At 44.0% G+C, this 15,481-nt stretch overlaps 2 protein-coding genes across 5 annotated transcripts in view; one reads left to right on the top strand and one right to left on the bottom strand.

Moving 5' to 3' along the window:
* Positions 1-213: 213 nt before the first annotated feature.
* CASP6 (caspase 6) lies at positions 214-12,031 on the top strand. Its single transcript, XM_083456838.1, has 8 exons — positions 214-518; positions 3,266-3,307; positions 4,504-4,546; positions 5,073-5,225; positions 6,623-6,699; positions 8,238-8,413; positions 9,732-9,882; positions 10,611-12,031. The coding sequence occupies exons 1-8, from the start codon at positions 476-478 to the stop codon at positions 10,847-10,849; spliced, it is 924 nt and encodes a 307-aa protein (XP_083312964.1). The 5' UTR covers positions 214-475; the 3' UTR covers positions 10,850-12,031.
* The window catches only part of MCUB (mitochondrial calcium uniporter dominant negative subunit beta), a 72,064-nt gene continuing 67,732 nt past the window's right edge, over positions 11,150-15,481 (bottom strand). For 3 of the 4 annotated variants that reach the window (XM_083456827.1, XM_083456828.1, XM_083456830.1), the window contains exon 8: positions 11,150-12,397. In XM_083456827.1, the coding sequence (XP_083312953.1) occupies positions 12,320-12,397 (78 nt within the window). In that variant the 3' untranslated portion in view covers positions 11,150-12,319. Of the gene's footprint in view, positions 12,398-12,591; positions 15,072-15,481 lie in introns of those variants that run through there. The other variant, XM_083456829.1, reaches the window with a different exon arrangement.

The following is a 15,481-nucleotide window of genomic DNA, read 5'->3' as shown; positions in this document are numbered from 1 at the left end:
GGGTATATATGCTATATATTTATTATCAATGTGTTTTTTAATCCCAGGAAGAGAGCCTGTGCTATTTTTCTACCTCACAAGTGGGCCAGCCTTGGTACTGTATACACCTTTGGGGAGGGGAGGCGGTTGGCATTTGTTGCTTTGCTTGGACACGTCTTGGGAAGGCAGTGTTGGGGGCTGGCAACGAAAACAAGCCTCGGGGACAAGCCCTGGCGAGTTCTTTGACCTTCGGAGGGAAGGAACACGGAAGCTTCCTCGAGCCGTGCGTCCAGGCTGGCACCCAGGAGCAGCAGCCCACGCCCCGCCTGGATAACCGAGAGGGACAGAGGAAGATAACTCGGGCTGGGTGGAGGGGGAGAAAAAGGTGGGCGGAGGAAGGCGGCTGCCTGGAGGTGGAGAAACGCTGACTCCGGCAGAAGCAGCACCCAAGGGGCTTCCTCCCTCAGTCTCGGGCGTGCCAGTCGAAAGCCCAGCCATGGCGAGCTCCAAGCGGCAGAGAAACTCCAACAACGGCTCAGGTAGGCGCCGGAAGCCGAGCGCGAGGGGCGTTGTGCACAAAGGCGCCCTTTGCGCACTGGTGGAGAAACCGAGGGGCGGCGGGGCAGGAAGCCTGAGCGCGACCCGGGTGCAGCCGGTTGCGGCTCTTCCTTCCCCTTAGCTCGGCTTCCTCGCCTGCATGGTCAGAGCTCGGAAATTTCTCCCGGTGGGGAGGAACAGCCGCGGGAGACGGGTCTCCAAAAGGTGCCCCCAGTAGGAAGGCTGCGCGCCGCCTTTAACCCCCGGAGAGAGCGAGGGATCCTGTCGGTGGGGTCTGGAGTCTGCCTGCGTGTTAACGTCTGAATGGGAACCAGAGGGGACACCCAGTTTATTTAAAGCGTATTTGCTCCCCGGAAGAGCCCTGGGAACAGTAGTTCACCCCTCAATGAGCCCCCGTTTCCAGCACCCTTTATGAACCCGCGATTCCCAGGACTCTTTGAAATGGGTGGTGTACATGCAAGAACTCTCATCTGCAGAACGCTCGTGTTCAGGAAAGACTGGCTTGTGCATCTGTACTTGCATTTAGTGATCAATATATGATACACGGACCTCCTGAGGCTTAGTTCAAGCAGGGGGGCACTAAGGGGTATTCTTTTTTACCGTTGAGGTAGGGGAAGAGAGAAAGCAAAACTGCTGTCCACGCCCGCCCTTTGTCCTCTTGGTTCGAGTCGGCTTCTGTTCTACTCGTTCCTTTGTTCTTTCTCGCCTTCCTGTGTTTCCTCCCGCTCCGCCCCTCCTTCTCCTTGTCGTCACGTGGCCGCGTCGCTGTGTTTTGGGCTGGGTTGTAGCTGCCGGGCGCGTTTGCTGTCGCTCCCGCAGGGCAGGGAGTCGGGTGCTTGGCTGCTGGGGTGAACCGGTGATTCCGCGGCGCTGCAAAGCAGCCAGACCCACGCCCACATTGGGGGGTAACTGGAAAGAACAGTACAGGGTGCGCTCAGCTCTCACCTGTGGCTCCTAGAAGCATAGCTGTCAACTTACAGATTTGAAAAAAGGGGGCCGGCAGCCTCGAAAATAAGGGACCAGCAGCCAAAATAAGGGATTTTCCTAGCACGGGTATGTTCAACTTCTGAGCCCCTCCGAGCCAAAGGCAGAAAGCCTAGCCAGCAGCCAAATGAAGCCTCAAGCGGTGGTTCCCACAGCGCAGCAACTGCAGCAAGGAAAATCACCGTCACCTCTCCGCTGGGAAGCGCTGAGCAAAGGCGAGTCCCCAGGCAACTCAGGCGATTTGATCGGCACAAGGCATGGAAGCTCCAACCCCCAGTCGTTCTTAGACTCTTTATTGGGTGAGCAACGCAGCCAAGCAACACAGTTGGAGCCTCCCTCCTCCCTGGCTGGCAGGGAGGGAGGGAGAGGAGCTGCTTCCTTTGAAACCCAGGAAATTTAAGGGACAGCAGCGGGACACGGCGCTGGGATAAGGGACTTTCCCGCCAAATAAGGGACAGTTGACAGCTATGTCTAGAAGCTGTCAGCAGGTGGCCGCAGCAGCCACACCCCGAGAACATAGCTGTCAACCTTCCCTTTTTTTTGCGTGAAATTTGCTTAATCCAGCGCTGCTTCCCGCTGCTATCCCGGATTGTTAGATATCCTGTAGACTGTCCCTGGGACAGGTGAGGTTGCTGATCCCTTATTTTCAAATCTGAAAGTTGACAGCTATGCCCAAGAATGGCTTTGATGGCCTGGTTGGTCTCAAACCTTCAGTGAGTTAGGGACTTCCCCTGCATGCGAAGACAGGCTTCTGCGGATTTAGCAGACAAGACCACAGTTTCTGCATGTGCTGTGGAGGGAAGTGAGGGGCAGGTGGGGCTCATTCACCTGGGAAGGTAGCTCATCTAGGAGAAGGAAAACTCTGATCCTAAACTTCTGCTGCTTTGCGGGATATCTTCGGGAGAAGACAAGGCTGAGGTGTAAACCCTATACAAATCCAGAGTGGCGTCCCCAAGATAATTGGATGGCGTCTTCCAGCAGCTCCTGCCAAACTGGTGCCAAATGCATCTCTCTGCTTTCCTTTGAAACACATCAGTGAGACCGGGGGGGGGGGAGTCTTGTCCTTGTGCAGCTCAGGACATCCATGAACACTGCCCAGGTTTGTGCTCCAGGGAGGTCACTTCAGTGCTGCTAATGCAGCCATTTGACTTCACCCCCAGAGGCACATTCCATTGTCTCAGGTCCCAACAACAATGTGACAGTCTTTAGGGCAGCACCAACTTCCATTTTCTACTCCAGAGAAAGTGTGAGCTGTAAGTTTCCTCTTCGTTTTACAGCTCATGATTTCTTTGGCGAAGACAAGCTATGGGCCCAGGTTTGGTCAGCACACTAGTCCCAATTACGATTTACCTTGCTGCACCAGGTGGACCAGGGGAGGAGTGCAGTGGCTGTGATTTCTCTGGGAACCCTTGTGTTCATGCTAACCCGTGTTTTGTCTTAGAGTGCATCATAGTTGGACTTTCAATTCCCATCAGTCCCAACCTGCATGGCCAGAGACAAGGTCTTGTATGTAATTCAAGAGTGTCTGGAAGGCTACATCTTCCCTATCACTGTTCTGCAGGCACACAGCTGCACAAATCAGCATGGACACCTGGCCAAGGCTGGATTAAAGTCTTCTTGAGTTTAATGAGCAAGCAGAATCTACAAAACCTTGGAACCAACACAATTATATATAGAACTTCAGAAAAGAAGTGAACAGTCTACACTTTTATTGCAACACTAAATATGTTGTTTTCTGCCATAGGAGAAATCCATGTGGACAGCAAGAATGTACTGCAAGACAGAGGTAAAGTATCTGCTGTTCGTTCAAAATATAATTGAAAGCTATTCAAAAAAGTGTTCTGCTTCCACTTAGAAAGCTTTTCTAAGTGGGAACAGAACAGGGAAGCAAGCTGGAGAAGGAAATCTTCCTCCCCAGATGGGGTGTGGGTGTATTCCTGTGGAGGTGAAAACATTCAGAGGTGGATCTGATTTATGGGAAGGTGGCACCCTCTTGCTTCATTAACCCAAGCTGGATTGTTTGCATAGGGAATGAACTAATACACATTAAATTTGTAGGCATGGCTGATTGTTCTAATGAAGCTTCTCTGTATGTGCATTTAGAATGGAATGTACACGTCCTGTTATTTCCCCTGTTCATTGCAGGTGCTGTGATCCAATGATACACACAAACCGTCCTCTAAGGCTTTGTGCATGTCTACCTATGCAAAAGAAAATTGATTAGGCTTGAGAGTAGAGACAGGAGGCAGAAGTTTCGAGTTTCAAAAAGATTGAGAAAGATAGATCTTTAGATACACTTTCAAGATTTCAACTAGGGCAAAAGTTGTAAAATATTTTAAAAGATGAAATGCTGTTTTTTATTGTTAGCCAGGAACAGTGGAGGGGAAAAGCAGGACTGAAATCTGCACATACCTATTCATGCATAAGTACAATTGATGGCATGTAAAAACTTTCTTCTGCTTTCAGGCATATTATAATACTGGAAGGCAGACAATTAATTTCTGGGGATAAGCAATTATTGTCTTGGTGGCAACCTTCTTTACAGGAACACACAGTGTTATTGAGACCTTGGTATATTGGGGCACCGTTTTTACATTTTGCATATTGTATGGATAAAGGCCAGTTTTTCACTTTGTTTTTATGTATTGTATATTTTTATATTGTAAGTTGCCTTGGGTTTGTTTGAGAAAGGTGTCAGCAAAATTTAATACATGAAAACAACAAAAATAGTCAAAGTTGGAGTGCTATTTTTTAGATTGCTAATTACAGATTTGGGGACAAGAGTTGTAGAAGCTCTTGATTTACTATAGCAAAATCTTAATACAGGAACAAACCCAGTTATCTCAAATGAAAACATCTTTGGAACATGTTGATGATACATTCCTTAAAAGCTTATTTGAAAAATAGGTCATTTATATATATTTCATTTGTGCCTTTAAGTATATTGGGTCAACCATGTTTTGAATTATTTTCAAATTATAGATGGACAGCAAAACCACACTGAAACAGATGCCATTGGTGAAAGGTAAGGATCTCTATTGTCCTTGAACAGCTGTTTGTAGCTGAAAACAAAGAGACGGAAAAGTATTTTCCACAGTATATGCACAACCACACCCCCAATATTTACTGGATCTCTAATAAGTATGGCTGTGCTCTGAAGTGCTCACAATACAAAAGATAACCTTTCTAGGCGCAACCAAAATTGTACTTGCTGATTATTTGACTGTTGTAACTGGGTTTATCACAGAATTAAGAGTTGTCAGTGCAGTGTAAATTTTCTATCCTAAAGCAATGTGTTTATATTTGTGTGTGTGTATACAATGACTGGACTATTTTCGTATGGAATAAATCCTGTTTGATTGGCAAAACTACAACTGGCATATGGAATTGGGACCTGTTATTTTAGAAGCATACAAGTCCTCTGGCCATGTATTGTACAGTTGTACAGTTCTTTGGATCCTGGCTTGATCCAGTAGATTCAGCAAGGTGGTGTGCATAGGAGAGAGAGAGGGAGACTGGATTTAATAACTGAAAACTCCTTACTTTTGTAGAAACATCCAGCTTTTTGATCCAGCAGTGGAGTATAACATGAACCACAAGAGGAGGGGACTTGCTCTGATCTTCAACCACGAACATTTTTTCTGGCACTTGACATTACCAGAGAGACGTGGCACTCAAGCTGACAGGGATAACCTAAAACGCAGGTGTGGAGATGTTCTCAAATTATTTTTAAGCGTGTGTGAGTTTGTGGGCGGAGTAGGGAGAATCCAGTCCAACTTCATGCCATTTATACATAAAAAACACCAAAGAATGAAGTTTCTTAAAGACAAAATCATCGTGTATAAAAATGATGAAGCCCACTTGGGACTTGCCCTGAGAATGAATGCACTGTAAGGACTAAAAAAGCATGAGCTGTGAAGTCCACAGTTCAAATGCTGCCTCAGACATGTGTTCCTTAGTTGGTCATTATGACTCAAGTCTTTCCCCACCGACCAATAGACAGGTGAACATTACAGGTGCAGTTCAAAGAATGACTGTATATAAAGCACTTTGAATGCAGCTTTCAAACTTTTAGGCAACCCATCCCATGTTGACTTGCCTGTCAAGCCACCTGTGTTTTGCAGAGAAGCATGATGCCACATGAGAAGGGACGCGGGTGGCGCTGTGGGTTAAAGCCTCAGCGCCTAGGACTTGCCGATCAAAAGGTCGGCGGTTCGAATCCCCGCGGTGGGGTGCGCTCCCGTTGTTCGGTCCCAGCGCCTGCCAACCTAGCAGTTCGAAAGCACTCTTGGGTGCAAGTAGATAAATAGGGACCGCTTACTAGCGGGAAGGTAAACGGCGTTTCCGTGTGCGGCTCTGGCTCGCCAGAGTAGCAATGTCACGCTGGCTACGTGACCCGGAAGTGTCTTCGGACAGCGCTGGCCCCCGGCCTCTTTGAGTGAGATGGGCGCACAACCCTAGAGTCTGTCAAGACTGGCCCGTACGGGCAGGGGTACCTTTACCTTTACCTTATGACGCCACATGAACTGAAGGTGTACCTTAGAAGGCACCCAGCCCACTCTTGTGGCTGCACATTATTTTTCTCTTCATTTATAGACCACCTACTTGCCAAAAATGGCTTCTAAGCAGTTTTGAGTGCAGGATAGGAGTACACAGAGCAACCTGTTAAGAGTTGTAGTTGCGAAAACACCTTATTTCCCTTCTATTCCTGAACACTGCATCAACCAATAAATTACATGGCAGATCAATATTGGGGTGCAGAGGGGAGAGTGTTAAGCTATCAATATGCTTTTTTGATCCAGTATTTGCTTTGAGAAGTCCCAAGAAAGTTTCCAAAGGAACCGCTGGTTCCTGTTCAATTAAGGTCAAGCCACTCGTAAACTGCTTCCCAGCAGATTACTCAAGTTAAAACAGTTGGGATAGCTTTCTCTTCAAAAAGTAGTTTTATTGTTCCTTTATTGCTGTTTTGGAGAAACCATGTCATATGTCATTGGTTAGTTATTAGTACCCCACACATTTCTAATGCTGCATTTTCTCAAGAAGAGAAAAACCAAGAAACAAATGCAACTTGCAAGACTTTTCTTGTTCCTGTTTATACTAGTTTGACGGAGCTTGGGTTTGAAGTGAAGTGCTTCGATGACCTTAAAGCAGTTGAAGTGTTGCAAAACATTTACAACGGTAGGTGACTTTGCTTTATTTACTTGAGTAAATTCTGCTATGATTATTATACAGCTTTAATAGTGAATGTGTTCAACTTAAAACCTTTTGTTTAACCCTTTCTTGATAAAAATGTGTTATGGTAAAAAAAATAATAGACAAGAAATATGCTACTGTCACAGTTGCTTAGTTTCCTTATGAGAGTTGAACTGATCCAAAGTATCTAGATCAGGCATAGGCAAACTCGGCCATCCAGATGTTTTGGGACTACAACTCCCATCATCCCTAGCTAACAGGACTAGTGGTCAGGGATGATGGGAGTTGTAGTCCCAAAACATCTGGAGGGCCGAGTTTGCCTATGCCTGATCCAGATTGATAAATCAATAGCTGAATTATGACAATAGCAATAAGTAAGAGCAGATATGATGGCTAAATATTTGAAGGCCTGCCACTAGGATGGAAACACTCATGTTTTCTGTTGCGCAATTAGGAAGAAAGGTGGAAGACTGTGTTGTGGTAGTGGGAGACTTACTCTCCATTAAAGTCTCCCACTACACAGTGGGACTGAATGACCAACATTAGGGATGCTCTAGTAGTGTATTTCAGCATCAGCAGGACGTTGAACTAGATAGCCTTCCAACAATGTAAAGGAGCGTATTTTACGTTTAATGAATGAAACCTGCTGGTTGACTTAAATCTGGAAAGTTGCAGCAGTGATATCAAGTCTGAAACAAAGCTGGTTTTGAACTGCAGTTCCAGAACAGCCAGAAAGCACCAAGTAGGCTCTAGCAAAATTGTGATGAGACTTGCAGCACAGTCTCATTGTGTCTACTTAGAAGTAAGTCATAGTGAATTCAGTGGGGCTTACTCCCAGGAAAGCGGGGTTAGGATTGCAGCCTAAGGTACTAGAATTTGAGTGGGAATGTATCATTGAATTAGCAGGCAATATCGATGTAGTTTAATAGCCTTTCCAATTAAGTCACCTGACTCTAAATAAGAACTTGTTCCATTCATAGTACTCACCCGCACTATGAAGAAAGCACTATTTGCCCAACCCATAGTTCTTAATTGTCTCTGCCTGTAAGGAGCCTCCTTTCCTTACCTTGAATCCAGACACAGCAATAGCCCAAGCAGTAGCTTTTTCGGTACCCGAGTCCCTAGTATGGATGCTTATCAATCCGGCTTGATGGAGGCAACAAGGTCACCTTGAAGCCCATGTCTCTTTCATTCTGAACACTGTTTCTGTCAAGAACCTCTAGTTTTGAGGTTTAGTAGGACTACAAAAGGGCAGCTGTGCAGGATTCAGGGCCCCATGAGGAATTTGTAGAGGTGCTGGATACGGCAGAGACTTCCAGTGATACAATCGAGAGTAAAATATGGTTCATATTTTCAATATGTCTTAGTATAAAAGAGCATGAGCTATTTTCCCTTTTTGGGGGGGTAGGGATAGCTTGGGTTTGCTGAGCTCAGCTCCAACATGACCCCAGGGTACTTTGTTCATCACTACTTTACCAACCATTGCTTTTAAAATAACGTTTGTCAACGGCATTGTTTTACAGTGTCTACAGACCAGCATGAAGATGCAGACTGCTTCGTGTGCATTTTCCTGAGCCACGGAGAAGATGATCATGTTTATGCCTACGATGCTAAAATAAAGATACAGGAATTAACCAAGATGTTCAGAGGAGACAAATGCCCAAGCCTAGTTGGGAAGCCAAAAGTATTTATAATTCAGGTGAGAAGGTGGCACTCGTGAATTAAACCACAACATGATTCCCTCCAGGTGTTTTGGGCTGGAATTCCCACCAGTACCAGCCAGGTCACCACCAGGCTAGGGAAGGCAGGAGACGACAGTTGTTTATTTTATTGGAAACAATACAGAAATTCCAAAAAATGGAAACACAAAAATCCCTCCTCCAACTGAATAGGCAGTGGCCCTGTTATCTGCTGCTTCTTGCAGTCCCTGCCCTCAGTTCGGGGTAGACAGAACTTCATGTGTCAGTTTATGGAAAACTCTTCAGTATCATAGAGCCACCTTATATTCCCTTGCTTTTCTAAGTATTGCCTTGGTTTATGCATATGATAGGAAGTACAAAGCATGCTTCTTGGGCAAAAAAAATGAGAGGCACAAATACAAGATGGGTGACACCTGGCTTGAGAGCAGTACATGTGAAAAGGATCTAGGAGTCTTGGTTGACCACAAACTTGACATGAGCCAACAGTGTGACGCGGCAGCTAAAAAAGCCAATGCAATTCTGGGCTGCATCAGTAGGAGTATAGCATCTAGATCAAGGGAAGTAATAGTGCCACTGTATTCTGCTCTGGTCAGACCTCACCTGGAGTACTGTGTCTAGTTCTGGGCACCACAGTTCAAGAAGGACACTGACAAACTGGAACGTGTCCAGAGGAGGGCAACCAAAATGGTCAAAGGCCTGGAAACGATGCCTTATGAGCAACGGCTAAGGGAGCTGGGCATGTTTAGCCTGGAGAAGAGGAGGTTAAGGGGTGATATGATAGCCATGTTCAAATATATAAAAGGATGTCACAGAGAGGAGGGAGAAAGGTTGTTTTCTGCTGCTCCAGAGAAGCGGACACGGAGCAATGGATCCAAACTACAAGAAAGAAGATTCCACCTAAATATTAGGAAGAACTTCCTGACAGTAAGAGCTGTTTGACAGTGGAATTTGCTGCCAAGGAGTGTGGTGGAGTCTCCTTCTTTGGAGGTCTTTAAGCTGAGGCTTGACAACCATATGTCAGGAGTGGTCTGATGGTGGTTCCTGCTTGGCAGGGGGTTGGACTTGATGGCCCTTGTGGTCTCTTCCAACTCTATGATTCTTTCTAAACTCAATTCCAAAGTGAAAAACACACACCCTTTCCCCAGTGTTTGCTGCCCTTTCTAAGCTGAGTCATCCTACCAAAAGACTCAGCAAAGCGTAACCAAATATTTAAGTATATATTCAGTGTATGTCAACCAAGGCAGAACTCGGAAAGGTTCTGCGTTAGAATGGTGTCCAGCTGTGAGACTTTGTTTCCAACCGTTTCTTCTCCCACAGGCATGCAGAGGAGACAGGCATGACGACCCTGTCCTTCATCGTGACACAGTGGATAGCAAAACAGAAATCAATGAAACACAAGTTGATGCTGCCGCCGTATATACACTGCCTGCTGGGGCAGACTTCCTCATGTGTTACTCGGTTGCAGAAGGTAAAATGCACCCCCCAGGGCTGTCTGTAACTGCTGATTCCGTGAAATAGCAGTTATCTACAAAAGAAAGAGAGAATTTTCTTGAAGTTAGTCTCTGTGTATACTTGTATTACTGCCATGTGCAGGGTTGCATGCTATATTTACGATAAGAAAAAATGTATGCAAAAACCACACATTTCCTTCAATAGGAGTTGCTTGTGGAAGGTTCAAAAATTTGGCTTGAGAAAGTAAAAAAACAAAAACACCCTCTGTAACTCAGAGGTATCTCTGTAGCATTGAGACTAGACTGCTTCAGGCAAGTTCAGTTCAGAGTTTTTAAGGATCTGCCTTGGGATTAAAGCTTTGTCCAAAGTGGAAGTACACCTGTTGTCTTCTGCTGTTGAAGTTGGACACACGGATTCTTGCTGCAAGGTGTACTCATTAATAGTTCAAAAAATATTTTTAAGCCCTTAATCATTCTTGTTCCACAAATGAATATCCCTCAAGACCAACTAAGGCTGTAATCCTAAGCATATTTATTTAAAAAGTTCAGTTGATGACAGGAAACATGTTTTTAGATCAGGGTGTGTGATTATTTTCAGCTTTCCCAAAGCATGGAATTAGGTTTAATAATCTCTTAGATTACTATTTGCTAGTTTTAAAAAAATAATTGAATGCAGGTTCATATCCAAGGCTTTTCTGCAGACATGACAAAGACTTAATACCCTTTCCCCCTTTTTTTGCAATAGGGTACTATTCTCATCGCGAGACTGTAAATGGTTCTTGGTACATTCAAGATCTGTGTGAGATGATAAGAAAACATGGTTCTTCCCTGGAGTTCACAGAGCTACTGACACTGGTTAACAGGAAGGTGGCTCATCGCAGAGTGGATATGTGCAAAGATCTTAACGCTATAGGGAAAAAGCAGATTCCTTGCTTTGCATCAATGTTGACTAAGAAGCTGCATTTCTACCCAAAATCAAAATAACACTGAGGAGCAGTAACAAGAGGTTATCTCAAACTACCCACAATCTTGACATATGGGGTAATAGATTCAGGCTGCAATCCTGTACCCTTTTACCTGGGAGTAATTCCCACTGAACTCAATGGGGTTGCTTCTGCGTAGCTGATATTTGGAACTGCACTGTCAAGCATTGTCAGTGTGCACTATTTCAGTTAAGAAATCGTGCTTATTTTTCTTGATCAACTAAGACAATTTGCAAAACTACAAAGTAGCAATAATGGAAGACCCAAGTAACCAAATTACAACCAGCAAGGTCCTTAAAAAAAAAAAGAAAGGGATTGTAAATATTGTAAGATAATTTCAAAATCTGAAAGACTTTTTTTTAACTTGTCAGAAAAATTGCAAAAAGAAATTTGAAAGGAAGTTGTATAATGCTGAACTTTCCATAAAATTCAACATTTTAAAACCAGAAGTACTTTTTCTGCACTGCATTTGAAATTATTGGATTAGAAATCAACATTATACTTACCAAACTTATTTTGGAAAATAAGTCAATCTTTTTACATTTGAGCAAGAAAGAAGCAGTTAATCAGACTTAACTATTTTCAAGTGCATGAGTTTGCAAGCTTCATTTTGAAACTTTAGATTTTGTACTCTCTCTCTCCCGCCCCCATACAATAATGCTTTTGTAGGGATCATTTCCATTATCTGACCTCATGCCCATACTTTAGCCTGGCAAATACCATCTGAACACTGTCAGACTCAGTTGTGCAACTGCCACTGACTGGTGTAACTGGCTGGTACGGTCAAAAGAGTTCCAGGCATCCCATTTATAATTATTATTAAGTAGCTTGACCTACTGCAGGCCATTAGCTGTTGTTCTATAGGTGCTAGGACATGTACTATCTTGCTCCCTGACGTTGGGGGTGGTGCTGTTTGTACAGGTGAGTTGTGCCCTGTGGACTTTGCATCTTAAATGTAACAAGAAACTTTATATGTTTATAAAAAGCCACAGACTCTGAAGCTATTTGTGCATGTGAGGATTTCTGAAAACTTAGGAGGTGCTTTTTAATTTTTTTTCGCAGAACAGATCTTAACTCAAAAAATAAAATAAGCCCAAAACAGCAATGCCTTTTTTATTTACCTTATTATAAAGTTACATTCAAATAGAAGGGTTCCAGATTAAAATAAAAATTTTAAAAATCATTTTTGTCTCTTCTTTCAATCAAGTATACATTATTAATTCAATAATAGCTGCTACATGTTTCTTTTTATTGTGAACAGTATTAAGAAACAAACTATATACATGGGGAGTCTGAATTTCTTTGTAAAACATGAAAAAGAAATCTCGGTTATCAGAAACAGTTTTAGCTGTTCCTTGTAGATTTCTTCACCCCCAAACCCCTTCAAAAACAGAAGGACTACGTTAGTCCAGAATACTCCAGTTTCAAATCTTATGAGGCAATTCAACAAGGCTAATAATTATCAAAAAAATTAATGTTTGTCATTTATTTCTTCGATAGGAAGACGCAATTGTAAGGGATTCTTCAGCCGCCTCAAGGATTCTTCCACCTAGCAGTGAGAAGAGAGAAATATAAACCGGTGAGCTTGCAGGTGTGAAACCCTTCAGAATCTTTCTGATGCCTAGTTAATGCCATCTGGATGGCTGTTGGCATTCAGTCATGTTACAAGGCAAAGAAGGGGTTCCTCAGAGGGAAACTACAACAAATAAAAGCAAATCAAAAGCAGAAAAAGCATTACAATAAGGATGACAAGACGCACCACCTTAGGAGGCAACCTAATTAATTACCAATGGCCTGAATAAACAAAAAAGGTCTTGGCCAGGCGCCTAAATGCTGACAAGGACAAAGCCAGGTGCATCTCCTCAAGGACACCATTCCACAAATACCACTGAAAAGCCTTTATTTTTCATGTGGTCCAACTCTTCCTCTCCCTCCAAAAATCTCTGCAATGTTTTCCACCTCCCCTGACTCTAAGATTAAAAATTTGTTTAGTTGAAGGAAAAACAACCTTGGGGCATAGGTAGAGAGGAATAAACCAGGAACTGGTCCTATTAACTCCCACCAGTTATTCACTGCATGTTGCCTTCCAGCACTTGAGTGCTTGCTGTAACATATAATTCTGCCCTTAGGTTAGTAGTTGTATACATTTATATAACCTTGAGTTTAAGGCAGAGGTGGGAAACCTGTGGGCTCTAGTAATTTCTGGACTGAAACACCATCTCTGAATTGGGAGTCTGACGACAACTGGAGGAACACAGATTCCCCATCTAGGCCTAATGAACTGGATAGATTAACTTCATCAGCATAAAAGGTATACCAATTGTTGGCTTCTAGAGGAACTTTTTATATATCACATGCATGGAGGAAATCTGCTCTCATTGCAGGAACCCTGTGGTTATTTACATGTGGGGTTCCTGAATTTTTAAATCTCAGCATGCATTTGCATTAGTAAGCTATGGCAAACTTTAACATCCAAACTGTTTCCCCAAGTTAACTGCCACTTAATTCCAAGGAAGGAAATTCATTGTGTCTACAACCATTCGAAACGATGGACAAAGGGCAGTAAGCCGTAATAAGAGGAATATCAAGTGTGTGCACACATACACTTGTATATGAATGAATGAGTGGCAGGTATCACTGGGACAATTTTAGGGGTAGTCACTCCATAAAGAAGTAACAGGCTAGCTTAGGTTGCAGAGCCTGGTGAGCAAGCAGAGGACTAGTATCTTAAGCAGGAGTGGGGGACCTAAAGCTGAAGGCCAAACATGGCCCTCTAGGCTTGTTTATCTGGCCCTCAGGACTCTATCCCAGGCCACACTGTTTTTGCTTGGCTAGAATGAATCTTTGACCTCTGATTGTGCCTCCTGCTTGCCTGGAAGAAAGCGAATGTGCGAGCATATGTAGAAACTAGCCCGCAGCACAAAGGTAAAAAGTTCTTCCCACTTTGGCCTCTAGCTCTGACCATCAACCACCACTGACATGTGCCTGTCCACACCTCATCTGAAGGTTGGCCAGAAGGGAATGAAAAGGGTTCCCCAGCCCTGCTTTTAAGGATGATAAGACCAGCTTCAAAGCCATGTCCAACCTTTAAAGCAGTGGAGATTCTTCTTAAAGGAAAGTGGAAGGAAAAGACTGCCAAATCACTTAGCATCAGGGTATTTGCTCCTTTGCTCTAAAGCCAGATGGGAACTGATCCAAGTAATCACTGTCATTTAGAAAACCCTGCTGCTAATGAGCAATCATGAATTTACCACATTAAGATACAATAGACTGGATGCATGGTGACAGTTATTAGCTTCATCAGGGTCAAGGGTAATTTTTAAGCCTTTTTAATAGAGGGAATGCTTCCCAGAGTTTTGAAGGAAGGCACTGATTACCTCTGGGACCCAACTGGATATACCTAAACTTGCCACATTAAGGGCACAAGAAGGGCAAGGGTCTAGCTGCATATATGCAGTTGGTTTCATTTCTTCAAGGAGTCTGTCCATTTCTCTGATCTCATTTCAAAACTGGAATCCAAATCAGAACTGATGCAAGGAGATTTAGCTGCAAAAGGTCTTGCATGATGCTCACAGCAGGCATCAATGGTTCTATCACTTCCCCTGCTTTGGCCAGATTGTAACAGGCCTTTCACCACCTGTGCAAGCTTAGCTCTGTGACACTGAGCAGACACAATGGTGGCAAAGAAGACTGATTTCCACATTTCAAATCCAGATGTCCACCATGAGCCAATCACTCATCTCACAGATTGTTGTGTGGAACAAATGGAATATACATCTCAAACATCACGCTGCATAGTTACATGGTTTAACAACCAAGAGCACCCTGCAGGTTTGTGTGTTCCCTCCCACCTCTGATTAGAATTAAGTATGGTTCAGTTAACTAAAATCAGGAAGCTGGTTTGGCCATCGTACAGCCTGACATTTCAACAGGGACTTTTATGGGCATTCCCTTCTTCAGTACCATTGGGCAAAGTGCAGGATATAAATGCAATAAAGAAATCTACTTAGTGTAAATATATATACTAAAGTATAACAGCATGAGCATTCTTCCACTGAGCAACCAGTGTTAGAATTTATTTAATCATGAAACAGTGGTTTAATGGGGATGTCTTCCAACACAAAACCTGTACTTCGGCTTACAAATTGCTACAGGTCAACCCCCAAAGATCTGGAGCCTGGGGCTCCCATGAGTTGCAACACGTTTCCAGGGATGCCTGAAATCTGAAAGGGTAAGCAGAGGCAGTGACAGGGAGGGAAAGATGCCAACGGGGCCACTGGACAAAGAAGCACTGAGAATAGCAAGGGAAGCTATTGGCTTTGTAACTGTGTTGTGCTATATTGACAGTGAGCTCCTGGCAATCACGTAAGCAAGTTTGTGTGCCATCTAGGATGGCAGAATCCTCTTCCTGGCTGGCAAATCCAGTGAAAGCAGCAGCCGCTGGCAGCAGCTGCAAATCACAACACTCTGCCAGGGTCATCTTCTGCACCTGGTGACTATGGCAATGTCTCACCAGTTCTGAGAGGGGATATAGAAGGTGGGCAGGCCTATGATTTGGCGCTCTCTTTTGCAGCTGGTGCATTGTAACTTGTCATCGAGGAGTAGTACTGAAGTCCCTAATCCAAACAATTCT

Source organism: Podarcis tiliguerta, assembly GCF_965153285.1.
Source record: "Podarcis tiliguerta genome assembly, chromosome: 9".
Classification (NCBI taxonomy): domain Eukaryota; kingdom Metazoa; phylum Chordata; class Lepidosauria; order Squamata; family Lacertidae; genus Podarcis; species Podarcis tiliguerta.
The sequence above is the reverse complement of the archived record's forward strand: the minus strand, read 5'-3'. Positions and strand labels throughout refer to the sequence as shown.